The following is a 14,442-nucleotide window of genomic DNA, read 5'->3' on the forward strand; positions in this document are numbered from 1 at the left end:
GCATTTATTGTCTTCTCCATTTTTCATCTTTGCTGTTATTGTTGGTGTGAGATGATATCGCATTGTTGTTTTGAAACAGGCGAATTTTTAAGTTGGTAATTTTGTATGGTCTGCAATGTTATAAATTTTTGCAGAAAAAAGATTCCCACCCCTGCTTTATAGGGTTTCTAAGGAGCAGTGCTTGTTAACATTAACTAGCATTGCTCATTCAGTCAATACTTATTTATGAACATCTACTATGTACTTCTAGGAGCTCTGGTAGTGTAGTGGTTACAGATCGGGCTGCGAACCGCAAGTTCACCAGTTTGAAACTACCAGCTGCTCCGCAGGAGAAAGATGAGACTTTCTACTTCCATAAAGTTTTACAGTCTCGGAAACCCCGTTCAGGGTCGCTATGGGTTGGAACCGACTCGACGGCACTTAACAACTATCTACTTCTAGGAACTCTGGTAGCGTAGTGGTTACAAATCGGGCTGCTAATCTCACGATCAGCAGTTTGAAACTACCAGCTGCTCCGCAGGAGAAAGATGAGGCTTTCTGCTCCTGTAAAGATATACAGCCTCAGAAACCCTGTAGAGTCACTATGAGTCAGAACCGACTCCACGGCACATAACAACAAGGAGCAGCTGGTGGGTGTGAACTGCCTACCTTGTGGTTCACAGTTCAGTGTTTAGCTTACAGGGCCACACCAGGAGTCAATTAAATTATGCAACCATCAATCATATAAATGCCAACGCGATGTGAAAATACTTAGGATTAACTTCAATGTAAGCATCCCTAGGTAGCACAAACGGCTCCACACTACAGGTGGGAAGAGTGGCATTTAGAAGCCACCCAGAGGCACCTCAAAGACAGGCCTGGAAAACCCTTAGGGAGCAGTTGTATCCTGCATGCCTAGCGTGGCCATGAGTCACAGCGGACACTATAGAAATGTCATGAGTGGGACAGGAGCGTTTCCAATTGTCATGGACTCTAGACTTTCTGGAGACATGAATCTCTGAAATGAGGGCACTGAGATAGCATTAAACCTTAAACCCAAAATACCCCTAAAGTCTTAATACCAAACAGTTTAGCTTAACTAGTGAACGGTGTGGTGTGCTCTCTTGGAGACCTATTCATATGGGATCAAATCAACAACAGCAGCTCAAAGACAGGAAACTTAGGGGGTAATGAATTTGTGCTAATGGTTGTAGTATAACCTGCAGAATGTTGTCATTAACTTGCAGACATGTTAGACATTGTTGGATGTGTGCTGTGCTGTGTAAATTCTTAACAAAACCATTTTGTAAAAAAGGTCCTGAGTGATCTTTACTAGCCCAGGCATGTCATTTGTTTGGAAGACTCTACATGACTTACTAGGAACAAATACCCACAAGTCCACTATGTTGGAAACTTTCTCTGGCTGTGTATTTTCCTTATTAGAACACTGAAGGGAAAAATTAAGTGAAGAAAGGAAGAATGAGAAGCTAGGAGGGCAGCACTTGACCATGGCCCACTGACCTGCCAGTCCATGGTAACCGCACAGTCAGCTGGGTGGTCCTGGGCCCCTCTGCCAGCTGCTCACTGGGCACACTCCCCCCAACATGGCAGCTAGCCTCCCAACAGCCCAGCCCCAGGCCAGGTGACATCCAGCGCCCAGAACCATCTCCTTTGTAGCCATGGCTGTGTTCCTTCTCCTGGATAGCTCTAGGCCATTAGGACTGGTTGCTCATTGCTAGGTGCAAAGATTAGATAGATCCTGACAAATGATGACACTTTATAGTGTTTCCCAGACTCTAAATCTTTACAGGAGCAGAAAGTCTCATCTTTCTCCCACAAAGTGGCTGGTGGGCTTGAACTGCCAACCTTGTGGTTAGCAGTCCAGTGCTTATCTGACAGTGTCACCAGGACTATTTCAAGGACCCCCAAAGAGATCTGGGGGAAAGGGGGAGCTGAACATAAAAGCCCAGCAGTAGGACACTTCATGGTGCCTCCAGCTCCCCTCTCAATCATATTCCAGCTTGAGTCAGAAAAGGAATATAGCCTTTTTATTGACTACTTGAAGTAGAACAAACTAAATACATATTTACCAGTTTGGATTAATTTATACAGTACATTAAATAAGTTATGCACAGAGTTAAGTAACCAAAGTTCCTATCAGAGTCAAAGGAAAAGGACAAAAACCAGACTTGTGTGGGTGGTTTCACATTCATCAGCCCCTTTTAAAAACCGCGCTAGGAGGCTTAGGGTTTTGTTTATTTACATTCTTGACTTTCTTCTCCAGGTAGAGCCTTTCTAGCCTCATCCAAAACTTGCCAAGACAGTGGACCAAAGGCCTCTTAGGCTAAACAGTCCTTTTAACCATTTACCTAATGCTTATTGCTTTTTCTCTGCCAATTCCAAGGAGGGACAGGACTGTCCCTTACAGACACCAGCACACATACCCTATTTGGTATAAGCATCGAGTGTACACTGGGCAGTTGTTGGCCTGACCAGATGGGACCTGCAGGGGGTGCTTCATCTCTGGGGCTGTGGAGAGGGAAGGGGGTGTGTAAATCCCACCCCTCAAGCCTCCCAACCGTCTCCTGGCTGCTGGTGGGAAAAGGTTCCCTGCACCATTGTCTTTGGAAATGAGCATGTCATTGCTCGTGGGCGTTTTGGTTTCATAAGAACTAGACACTTAGAGCTGTTCAGTAGCTTGCTCAGTACCACCCAACCCAGGTCAGACTCCTGAAAACTGGTCATCTGCCTCATGCTGGGTCAGTCTAGGTTCCTCAGGGTTTTCTTACATTTGGTTCAAACATGCCACACCAGCATTCTTTGTCAATAGTCTAAAATTATGTTAAGAACGTTGGCTTGGTCTACTGACCAAGAGCCAGAAAACCTTGGTTCAAGTGCAGTTCTGAAGAAAGCCTTCAAGGTATATGTTCTAAGAAAGGATTCAATCCATCTCTGCCATGGTTCCAGGAAAATGGCCACTGTGTCATTATTTATGCTTCTATCTGGAGACCTCAGTACCACACTTTAGTTCCAACAGTGTTGAAACTGCAAACCCACTTAGCTATCTTCTGGTATTACCCAGAACAATGTCCACAGCCTCTGTAAGCAAGTTGGAGCTGGGGGGTTCAAGTCAGTTTGGCGACAAGACAGTAAAAAGCCAAGTGACAGTTTTCTGTCTGGAATCTTAAGATGCTTAGTTGACAACCATAAGTAAGGAGCAACTGGTCCAGATGGGACTCATCACTGTCCTAGAAGAGAGCCACCCAATCTGTGGTCTCAGATCTCAAGGCCATGCCTGAAATTGGCTAGAGCCTGGTCTTGGAGCTATAGCGCTCCCACCTCAGCAGGTGGGCTGCCTAATCCTGGGCAGATGTGTGCTTTCATCATCTTTTCAGGCGTCATTCTTCTCCCCCAGATGGATTCAAGCTTGATGGTCCCAAAGGACTACCAGACCCAAGGGCCCTGCCTCAGGTCTCTCAGAACATGCAAGGCTAAATCCAATTTTGGTCACTCTTGGGTCTTCTCTAAGTTCTGGGTGGCACAAATTGAGAACTCGGCAATTAACCAAAAGGCTGGTGGGTTTGAATCCACCCAGCGGTACCTCTGAAGAAAGTCTTGGCGACCTACTTCTGAAAGTCATTGACAGCCCCACCAAATTCTTACCCTGAAACAGGTGTCAGAACCAATTCAACTGCAAACCTTTGATTTCTTCTCTGGGTCTCCTCAGGGTCCTGTGACCACTCCTCACTCATTTGGCAGAGATGCGTGCTCCCTAGCATTCCCCTCAGCCTCCAGACAAGCCTGACTTCCCATCAGTCACATGGGATGCCATCAGAGCCTGTGATTGGCTTGACCACCCTGAGGTCCTCCCACTGATTGGTTCCCTAATAAGCTGCCAAACCTAGTCCTTTACAGAGTCAGAACAGATCAACATTACAATAGGTTTTCTCTTAACACTAACTGTAGATGAGTGAGAAGTGAGAACTCCCAGCCTCAACTTGGCAGCTGAGGTGGTGTTAGCAGAGCCTGGAAACCAGGTGGGGAACCTCCACACAGCCCTGCCTGTCCCCACTCTTCCTCCTCCCAGCGCTGGGGGATGACTTTAGAAGTGAGCGAGGCACACAGGGCCTTTAAAACTGAATAGTAACCCACTTGTGAACGTGAGAATTGCACAGCAAAAGGTGTGAACCCAACCACAGAGCAAATACTGACTAGGTGTGTAGACTGGCCTCTGGGAGAACCAAGCAAATCAGAGTATTTTAAAGACACTGAAACACACTAAACCCAAACTCTAACTGTGGAAATGAACTTTTGGCTCTGGTCAGTATGAGTTTGTTGGCTTTGGTTCTTTATTCCAACCATTCAAAAGCTGAGCTACCCTGGCTGGCCTGCAGCTTTAAAATCCTGCTTCACTGTTAATCCACCTGGTATGACCGCTGAAAGGCCAGCCCAGGACAGACCCAGTACACAAGGCCAATAGCCCTTCTTGTTCTGACAGACTTTCAGGCTCCATGACCTTTCCAGGTGATCGGGAGATATCCTATATCTTAGGAAATTACTAGAGACTGAAATGTGGAGAATTGGGGGGTTGGGGAGTAAGGGTGGCAGTTCCCAACATTTTAAAAAAATGCCCTGACGACAGAGAAGTCACTTTCCCAAAATGATTCTCATATTTCACACAACTCTTCTCAGCCTAAAGAGGAAAGCTGTTAAACAAGAGAAGGGAAACCAAGACTGGCTGCCTGACAATATTAAACTGACATAAGGTGTCTGACTGAACCCTTTTAGTCCAGAAGCGCTGCTCAAATGTGTGTGTGGGTCACGTCCTACCAACACACTGCATCACATCCTGTGGGACCACCGTGATTCAACAGGCGCCAAGCAGAAACCAGAAGAAGGTGCACACAGGGAGCTGGACAGGTGCCATCAGAGAGAGACAAGACCACAGAACAAAACAACTGTGCACAGTCATGCGCTGACCAAAGGTTCTGTATTCCTGATAATCCAATTCAATAATTTGATGGTCAAACAGACTATCCACAATAGAGTCTCATTCTCCCTCAGACCAATCCATGCGATTTTCAGCACAAGCAAAATCAGGTAAGAGAAAAATGGCCCCAAACTAAAGTAGGCAGCCAGGTGGGGAGATCTTGTCCAAAACCAATCTGTGATACTTAGTGGAAGTTCATTTTTTTATTATTAAGGGGAGTTTACTGGAAAACTGACTTCTTTCCCGTTGTTTCTGAGTCTGAAGCCTGAAGAGCAGGGTCCAGGAGGGGGTCCTGAGTGCTGTGTTTTGTTGCCTGAGTCCCTTCGGAGCCAATCGGGCATCTGCTAAAAGTGGAACTAGAGCTCAAAGAGTTGTTTGGGGTGAGGGGGCCCTATCCTGTTGGGGTTGACTCCTCCAAGGCTGCTGCCAGCTTCTGCCTGTGGGCCGTATGAGGACAGGGACAGAGCAGGAGATGGTGCAGGATGAGCTGCCTCCAGCTTGGCTGGGAATGTCAGTCTGCTGCTTCATTCAAAGAGGCCGGGAGGGGAGCTGGTGGTCTACACTGGACAGGAGCTGGCTATGCCAGCGTCAGCTGGGAGAGCAACAAACCAGGACAGCCACAGGGGTGGTGGCTCCAGCCAACTGAGTATCTCAGTAGTTCCACCAGGGGCAGATGGCTGATGGGGAACTGGGGCAAGTGCCCTGAAATCTTATACTTTTCTTGCCTCTGGCTCCTTTCTTGCTGATGACCCGAGTACAGACAGCCACTCCCCCATTCCCATCCCCAGTGCCACAATTTGTTCTGTGGAGGTGAGTGGTCCTCAGGATTAAGGAGCCTGGGGCTCAGAGTCCATTGGTATCGATGGCTGTCACAGAGGCAGGAGTTGAGGAGCGGGAAGTGGTTGCTGAAGTCTTGTCCAGGGCCGGGCTGGGCACACTGCAGTCAGCCGACCGGGCTGCAGAGCCCCTCCCTCCAGGAAGCAGTGGTCGGCTCTGGCCACAGAGACGGTGGTGCCGCTCCCAGTCCTTGTGCTGACAGAAGGAACCGCAGTATCGTGCGATATTACAGCCACTGCATGTCTCACTGGCTTTGCGGCCGCAGTTCCAGCAGTTCTGCAAGACACAGGCATCTATTAGTGGTTGCATGAATACTGGGGCAGAACTGTCACCACTAGGAGAATGGGGAGTTGTACGGGGAGAACAACCTGATGTGGTGCTGTAGGATAAGCACTGGACCACAAGGCTGGATTTGAATACAAGGTCAGCAGTTCAAACCCACCAGCCGCTCCTCAGAAACCCTATGCTGGGTTGCTATGAGTTGGAACCGCCTCAATGGCATGTAACAGCAACAACATGGGGAGAAGACGGGCTTTGGAGCTACACATCCTGGCAGCTGAGTCCGGCCTCTACTGCTATCTGTTTAGTTGTAGGAGTTCCTGGTGACAGAGGGATGAGGGGATACCAAGGACAGTTGATGGAGCCCGGTCTCCTGTTTTAGGCACCGCTTCATTTTGGGACTCGCGACCAAATCAAAATGTTCAGGGGTCTGCAGGGATCTCTACTCTGCACCCAATCACTCTTGCTCCCCCATGGTTGTACTGACAAAACTGAGGTTTAACCAGGCCTATCTTAAAACCAACTTTTCCTGCTTTAGTCACAGCTGAGAAAGTAAAACTGGAGTGGGGAAAATTATGTGCAGCACAACAATGAACTCACTTGCTCAAAGGGCAGTGGCTTGGCTGACTTCAAATGTGTGTCGCGTTCTGCACAGTGCTGGTGGTCACCCAAGTTCCCAGGCTCCTGAGAAGCTCTGCTTCCAAGGTTTCCACTAATAACTGTTCCAGTTCAGGTTATCATCAAGATCGCCCCCCAAATTAAAAAATTCGAGTTTGTTCTGGTTTCATTTTTTCAGCCATGACTGAACTAGTTTAAAGTTCTGCTTTTGACAAAGACTTTTAAGCAATGTGGTTAATCACAGATAGCAGCCCATGGGAATATTTTTCTGGCTTGTATACAAGAGTTGCCTGCAATACCTCAGACTTCAGGTCCCCTGGGGCCTAGGCCAGAGAGTCTCCTCACTACTCAGACTTTCCTAGAAGGAGGGCAGGTTGTTGCTAGAGCTGGCAGAAACCACCAGGGGAAAGGACAGAACACCAGTGAGGAAGGCACTGATTCCCTTGTAGAAGATATGAGCCAAGTGAAGCTTGGGGAGAGCTGCAAGTAGTAGCCTCGAAGGTAGCAGGAGAAACAGCAGAACACCTGACATTTCCCCAGCCAACTAGGAAGGAGGAATGCCATTATAAAGACCTTGAGGTCACCTAGCCCACAGATAGAAAGCGATAAATGATTAATGGCAATACAAAGAATGGAACCCAGACCCACTCTGTCTCCACCACACCCAAGTACAAATGAAGGATTGCAGATTCCCTTCCAAGGCAACAGGCTTCTTAGGAAATACACCCTAGGGAGTGCTCAAATTTGCCAGCAGCAGAACAAGGACCAAAAAGCGAGCAGCAGGACTCATAGGCTACATTTATAGATCCTTAGGCAAACTGCACTCCAGAGAATTTCAGACTTGCGAGTCTGAAAGGCTGACTCCACACAATGTGGGGATGGCCTCAGTTGCTGCCTGTCCGAGGTCAGTGGACACACAGGGCAGTGGGTCTGCCACCAACCCAGTAGGATGGCCCTACCCCCTAAGTCAAGTCTACAGCAACATCTCAGAATCAGTCTGGTGTATTAAACCAATGGTATGCTCTCCTGAGCTGCTAGTATTTTTAAAGATAGCATTATTTTATGGTTTATGAGATATGTTGTTGCTTTTAAGTGCTGTCAAGTTGTTTCTGACCCATAGCAACCCTGTAAAGAACGGCTGGTGAGTTTGAACTGCTGACCTTGCAAATCAAGTCGACTTTTCAGTCCCCAGTGCATTAACCCACAGTGCCACACAACAGGACTCCTGATGAGATATAATCAAGGAAAAATAAACAGTCCTGTCCCCCCACCAAGGCCAGGATCATAGAAATGCAAGAACAATGTGGTTAGTGTTAAGAGCAGCCAGGGGCGAAGAGGGCAGTTTTACGTTCTCTTTGGCTTTTCCATGACTTAACCATAAGGCTTTTTGCCAAGAAATAAGACAAAAGCCTTACTGTTGCAGTTCACTCTTCAAATCAACATTCCTCAAAGCTGGAGCCAGAGATTTGGCTAAAGAGTCTTTTGTAGTTAATGGGGGAAAGTTATAAACCTTCTGAGGCACTGGCCAGGGAAATCAGAAATGTGATTCCAGAATTTCCTGGACATTCTGTTTATGTCAACATTGTTCCCAATTGTGGCTCAGGGACTACCTGAATCTGAATTACCTGGGGCTCACTGTAAGCCTCCCCTATCTTACTGCAAAACTTGCACAAAGGAAAAAGGACTCCCCATTTCACAAGCAACTGCTTGTCAGGAAATCCATGCTGGAGACAGAGCACCTCCTTGGTGGGGATAATGGAACCTCTTACTTTGTCCTAACACCATTGGGCATACAGGGGAGACACTTGGGACTGGTTACAAAGGAGCTGCCACAGCGTACACACTAACTCACAACAAAGTAACTGTGCATTTCATCAACACAGTGCACTGAAGCTTCTCTACAGTGGGTACAAGAACTTGTTAGTTCAGAGTGGACTTGTGTAGCTGCCCAACCCAAGTGGCAGCAGTGGGCCTGACCACTCCAGCTGCTCCTGCCCAGACACCAGGGCATGACAGAGCTCTGACCTCTGTTGACTCTTCCTGCTCATTTATGACGAGGAAGGCATCCTCTGCAGCCTGCCGTTTGACGTCCGCTATGGTTTGCTCCATTCGCGCTCTCTCAGTTGCAATCACTTCAAAGGCTTTTTGCTCTGCCTCAGCAACAGCTTTCTGGACTTCTGACATGGCTTGGATTTTCACCTTATTCACAGCTTCTTCTAGAAGAAAGTGACACTATAATCAACTGGCTGAGCAACCCCCCCAACCCCCAATCACTTCTATGAAGGGACAGAGCTGAGAACAAGACAATGAAAAACACACAGGAATGAACATGTGATACAAGCATTCACTTTGATTCAGACACTGGCGTGCCCATTTACTAGATACATGGATGGAGGTGGGCATGATGTTATGGGCAAAGGACACATAAGTGACAAAACACTATACTGCCATGGCTTTTGACTTCGCTATCTCGATACTAGGGGCTTCAAAATGTTTGTGGAAAAATGGAACAGAAAGAAAGAAAATGGAATTTTCCCACAAATGTTTGACACCCTTATGTGTTCCAGTGGAATGGTGAAAATGCCTGAGCAGCATAGCAACATGGCATACAGTCTGCAAGATGTGCAGGATCCGCTGGATGGGGGAGAGGCAGCAGGCCCAGGATTCTAGAAGGAGGAAGTTACTAGACAAGCAAAGGACCAGCATCCAACTATCCTCCCAAATCTGTTTGATTCTCACACGAACTACAGAGAGTACAGACAACTGATCAGCAGACAGATACATACCAGTTTTTTTCCAAAATTCCACAGGTACATATCCTGTTCCTGGCCTACTGTTGAATTCCCTCTGGGAATCTGCATCGCAGAGAAAAAAAGAATAGGATCAGAACCTGACTGAAACTATCATGCTTTATTTCCACAAAATAATCGTCAGACCTCTCATTTGCCACTTAGAAGGATGCAAACATTTATGTCAAAACTACACTGACAAAGGAAAAAACCAATATATCAAATAGTGCACTCAATTATTAGCTTTCAAAACATACATAGCCATCAAATATTAGCAGTATTTCAAAGTGATCTTCATTTTCTTATTATTAATCTGTCCTTAATTTTTCCCTTATGAACATGTACATATTTCTAAGATATGACTAGAATCTTATGATAGATAGGAAGGGGCTTCAGAAAGTTAATGGATAAATTGTGTGACAAGATCATGAACTTTTTCAAAGAACTGTCTGAACTCCCCTTATATATTTATGTGACTGTGAGTCTGTGTCTGGTTTAACTGGCTTTATTATGCACTGGTTTCTGACAAATGGTCTGTACCCTAACAAAGGCCCTTGGGGGTACTAAGAAGGGCAAAGGGTTAGGCACATGCTTATTGAGCGCTCATATTCTTTGTGGGAGAAAGATGAGGCTTTCTGCTCCGGTAAAAGTTTACAGTCTTAGAAGTCCTAATATGGGGTTGCTAGGAGTCAGAAAGGATTTGATGGCAGTTTGTATGTGTGTGTATTATTTGATAGGAAATGGTTCCTTTCCTAGGAAGAGTTCAAAAACTAAGATGATTTAATGTCAGTGTTAGTGCAATGATTTTATTCGGTCTTCATCAGCACTATCGAGTCCCAGAACACTTTCATCACGGGAATGGCTGTGCAGAGTGAGTCTTGTTGAAAAGGCGCTGAGTGTGCAGACAAGCTGCTATCCAGCGCTCTGTGCCGGCGGAACCATGGACTGAAAAGTGAGGAGGGATGGTGAAGCCTCGGCAGACAAGGAAAAGTTACATCACTTCAGTGAGCCTTTGGTCTTCCTTTGTCTGGTCCAGTCCTTGGCATTTTATTTCTCTGAGAGACATCGTGACCCTCAAGGAACTTTTCAGTGTATTCAGGAGATGCCTAAAACCTAGGGACAGTCACAGGACATTTCCAGAAGTCACAGTAACTGAGTCTATATTTCTAACCCTGAATGAGGCAGATGTTAGAATTTTCATGAAGAAAGCTAGTCTCAGGGACAATCATAATAAACACAAATAAAGGGGTCAGGAATGGGGGGACTGAAGTGCATTGGCAGTCTAGTGTTGCCATTTGGAACAAAGTTGTCAGATATTTTAGATTTTACAAGAGAAGCTGGAAATTTGGATCCCCCTGTCCACCCTCGCCCACATGCCTGAAAGTTTCCATGTGTATGCGTTAGACACTAAATTAAAAAATAAACTCTGCAGACTACACAAAACACACCTTTATGCCACCAACTTGTGCTATGAAAACAAAGGGCAATTGGTTTCTATGTTGGTAACATAAGCAAACATATAGAATATGGATTAAGTTTGTTAAAATATTATAAGACGTTGAGTTGGATCTGACTAAGGGCGACCCTATGGTACCAAGAGAACAAAATGTGGCCCTGTTGTGTGCAATATTCACAATCACTGTTACCTATTAGCCCACTGTGGCAGTTACAGTGACAGTCCGTCTTATTGAGGGTCTTCCTCTTTTCCACCATGTGATGATATGTCCAAAGTATGTCAGATGAAGTCTCACCATCCTCGCTTCTATGGATCATTCTGACTATACTTCTTCCATGACAGATTTGTTCCTCTTTCTGGAAGTCCATGGTATACTCAATTTTCTTTACCAACACCATTATTCAATCAAATGCATCAATTCTTGACTATTCCTTATTCACTGTTCAGCTTTTGTATGCACTGAGGCAGTTGAAAATATCATGGCTTAGGTCAGGCACACCTTTTAGTTCTCAAAGTGGTATTTTTGCTCTTGAACACTTTAATCTTAAAGAGGTCTTTTGCAGCCTATTATTTCCCCAGTGGAATATTGTCATTTGATTTCCTGACTCTGGCTTCTAAGAGTGTTGATCATGGATTCAAGTAAAATGAAATTCTTGACAACTTTTCTCCATTTATGATTTGGTTGTTAGGATTTCTGTTTTCTTTACATTCCATATCTTGGTAACTAAATAATCTTTGATCTTTATCAGTAAATGCTTCAGGTCCTCTTGCTTCCAGTAAGGAAGTTTGCATCATCTGTATATCTTGGGTTGTGAATGAGTCCTCCTCCAGTCTTGATGCTGCGTTCTTCACAGAGTCCAGGATTTTAAAATTACTTGCTCAGTGTACAGATTGGCAAAGTATGGTGAAAGGATACAACCCTGATGCATGCTTTTCCTTGTGTTCTGTTCAATGGTTGCCTCTTGGTCTGTGCACAGGTTCTGCATAAGCAGAATTAAGTGAACATTTAACTGTGTTAACAAATCTTAACCTTTGTTATGGACTCCCATGTGTGGCAAGTCGACGTGTTGTCTTTGGGGAGACTAATCCAGTGCCCACAACCAGTGATAAGACTTGAGATTTGGTATCTTACTGAAGTAAAACTTCAGAGCTTGGATGAGATCCTAAAAGTACTATGGAGAATACCTAGGAAGCCAAACCCTGGAGATAGGCTAGAAGGGCTGGATAAATAAGTGGAAAGTCCATGAAAGATGTGAGCCATTTTTCTCACTGCGGTGGTTGAGATCAGGAAACCCCAGGTCTTAAGGAGGATCGTATAGGATTTCAGGAATTACAGCTTAATATTAAGGAGCTCAGGTAGCATAGTGGTTATGAATCGGGCTGCTAACCTCAGGGTCAGCAGTTCGAAACTAGCAGCTTGTTCCATAGGAAAAAGATGAGGTGTTCTGTTCCCATAAAAATTTACAGCCTCAGAAGCCCGTACAGGGTCGATATGAATTGGAACTAACTCCACAGCACATCACCAACCAACCAACATTAAGATACTGTTTACCATGTTTGATTATACCAAGCAAAAAAGTCTCTCCCCTTTGCCTATCCTTAATACCTCAGTTTGGAGATAGGGAGCTACACGAAGGGATAAAATTATATAGAATGAAAATTCTGTGCCTCGGTCAGTGACATAGTATCATGCATTTCCTAGTGGATTAGGAGTATGTAAAATGTTTGCTTCTAGAGAGGTTCTACTTGTCTTTTATGTGATATGTACCAAAAATCCTCATCAAGATGATAAAAAGAGTAGACTGATCCCTTTTGAAACTTGAGTATGGAAGCCATTTATGATGAAGACAATTATAGTGCCTGTCTCCTTCCTCAGGAAACATTTATGTTATGTCAAACTAACACAGGCAAAAGCAGATTAAAGACAGACCTAACAACTAAATGAAGGGCCTGATTCTTGATTGGACCTTAGACTGACAAGAAAGAAAACTTGTTACACGTAACAAGCCTGCCAAGAAAATTCAATAGGGGAACGACTAGCCTACTCAACAGATGGGTGCTAGAACAATTAGATATTCACATGCAGGAGAATGAAACTGGGCCCCTACCTCACATCATATATAAACACTAACTCAAAATGGATCAAAGACCTAGCTATAAGAGCTAAGTTTAGTAAATTCTTAGAAGAAAATGCAGGCAGAAATCTTCATGACCTTTGATTAGTCTTTGGTTTCTTAGATATAAACACCAAAAGCAATATATGACAAAAGAAAACAAACAGATAAATTAGACATCATCAACATTGCAAGCTTCTGTGTTTCACAGGACATCATCAAGGAAATGCATGACAACATATTGGGTGGTGCCTACACAATTCTATGAATGATATATCTGATAAGAGTTTACCATTCAGAATGCATAAAGAACTCTAAAACTGAAAATATAAAAATACCACAAAGGCAAAGAATTTGAAGAGGCATCTCCCAAACAGATGTACGGTAAACAGTCAATATGCACAGGAAAAGATGCTCAACACAATCAGCTCTCAGGAAAGTGCAAGTCAACCCCACAATGAGACACCACTCCACACCCACCAAGATAGCTATAATCAAAAAGACAGATAATAACTAAGTGTTGGGGAGGAGTAAAAAAATGGGTACCCTCATACAATGCGCGTGGGAATGTAAAATAGTTCAGCTGCTTCGGAAAAGTCTGACAATTCAAGAGAAATGAAAGCATTATGTCCGCACAAAAACATGCACAGGAATATCCTAGGAGCATTATTTATAACAGCCAAAAAGTAGAAAAAAACTAAATGTTATCAGCTGATAAATGAATACATAAGATGTGGATATCCACAAAACCATTTAAACTAGTTGCCATTGAATCGGTTCTGACTCCTGGCAACCCCATATGTCTAGGGTACAACCATTCCATACTCTGTCAAGGCTGTGACATTTTAGAGGCAGAGAGCTGGGCCATGCTTCTGAGATACCTCTGTGTAGATTCAAACTGCCAACCTTTTGGTTACTAGTCAAGCACTTAACTGTTAATCCCATCAGCAATTACACCAATTGTTAATCAACAGTAACTGACACGTTCTAGAACATGCTGCTGGTGGTGGTGATGTGTCGTGGAGTCCCTGTACAGGGTTTCCAAGGCTTTACATCTTATGTGAGCAGAAAGCCTCATCAGAGATCGTGATTCTCTGTCAGAAAAACAAACAGAAAGTAGATTAGTGGTTGCTTAGGGATGTGTGTATGTGTGAAATGTGGGAAAGCTGGTGAAGGGCCAGGGATTCTCTGTAGGGTCATGAATATATTCTAAAATTGGCTCTGGAGATGCCTAACCAACTCTATGAATCCACTAGAAACCACTGAATGTACTTTTTATATAAGTAAACTGATACCACTGCTACCAAACAAACAAAGGAGCAATCTACATAAAGATAACTGGGAAATGAAACGCTGGTTAAAGGGTTTAAGGATGAGTGT

At 44.7% G+C, this 14,442-nt stretch overlaps 1 protein-coding gene across 1 annotated transcript in view; it reads right to left on the reverse strand.

Moving 5' to 3' along the window:
• Window positions 1-5,812: 5,812 nt before the first annotated feature.
• Window positions 5,813-14,442, reverse strand: part of CBFA2T2 (core-binding factor, runt domain, alpha subunit 2; translocated to, 2) — an 86,717-nt gene continuing 78,087 nt past the window's right edge. Inside the window, exons 9-11 of the mRNA XM_006860681.1 lie at window positions 9,490-9,558; window positions 8,729-8,919; window positions 5,813-6,082 (exon numbers count right to left, since the gene is read on the reverse strand). Coding sequence (XP_006860743.1) covers window positions 5,813-6,082; window positions 8,729-8,919; window positions 9,490-9,558 — 530 coding nt within the window. The remainder of the gene's footprint in view (window positions 6,083-8,728; window positions 8,920-9,489; window positions 9,559-14,442) is intronic.

This window comes from Chrysochloris asiatica, unplaced genomic scaffold (assembly GCF_000296735.1).
Source record: "Chrysochloris asiatica unplaced genomic scaffold, ChrAsi1.0 scaffold00039, whole genome shotgun sequence".
Classification (NCBI taxonomy): Eukaryota; Metazoa; Chordata; class Mammalia; order Afrosoricida; family Chrysochloridae; genus Chrysochloris; species Chrysochloris asiatica.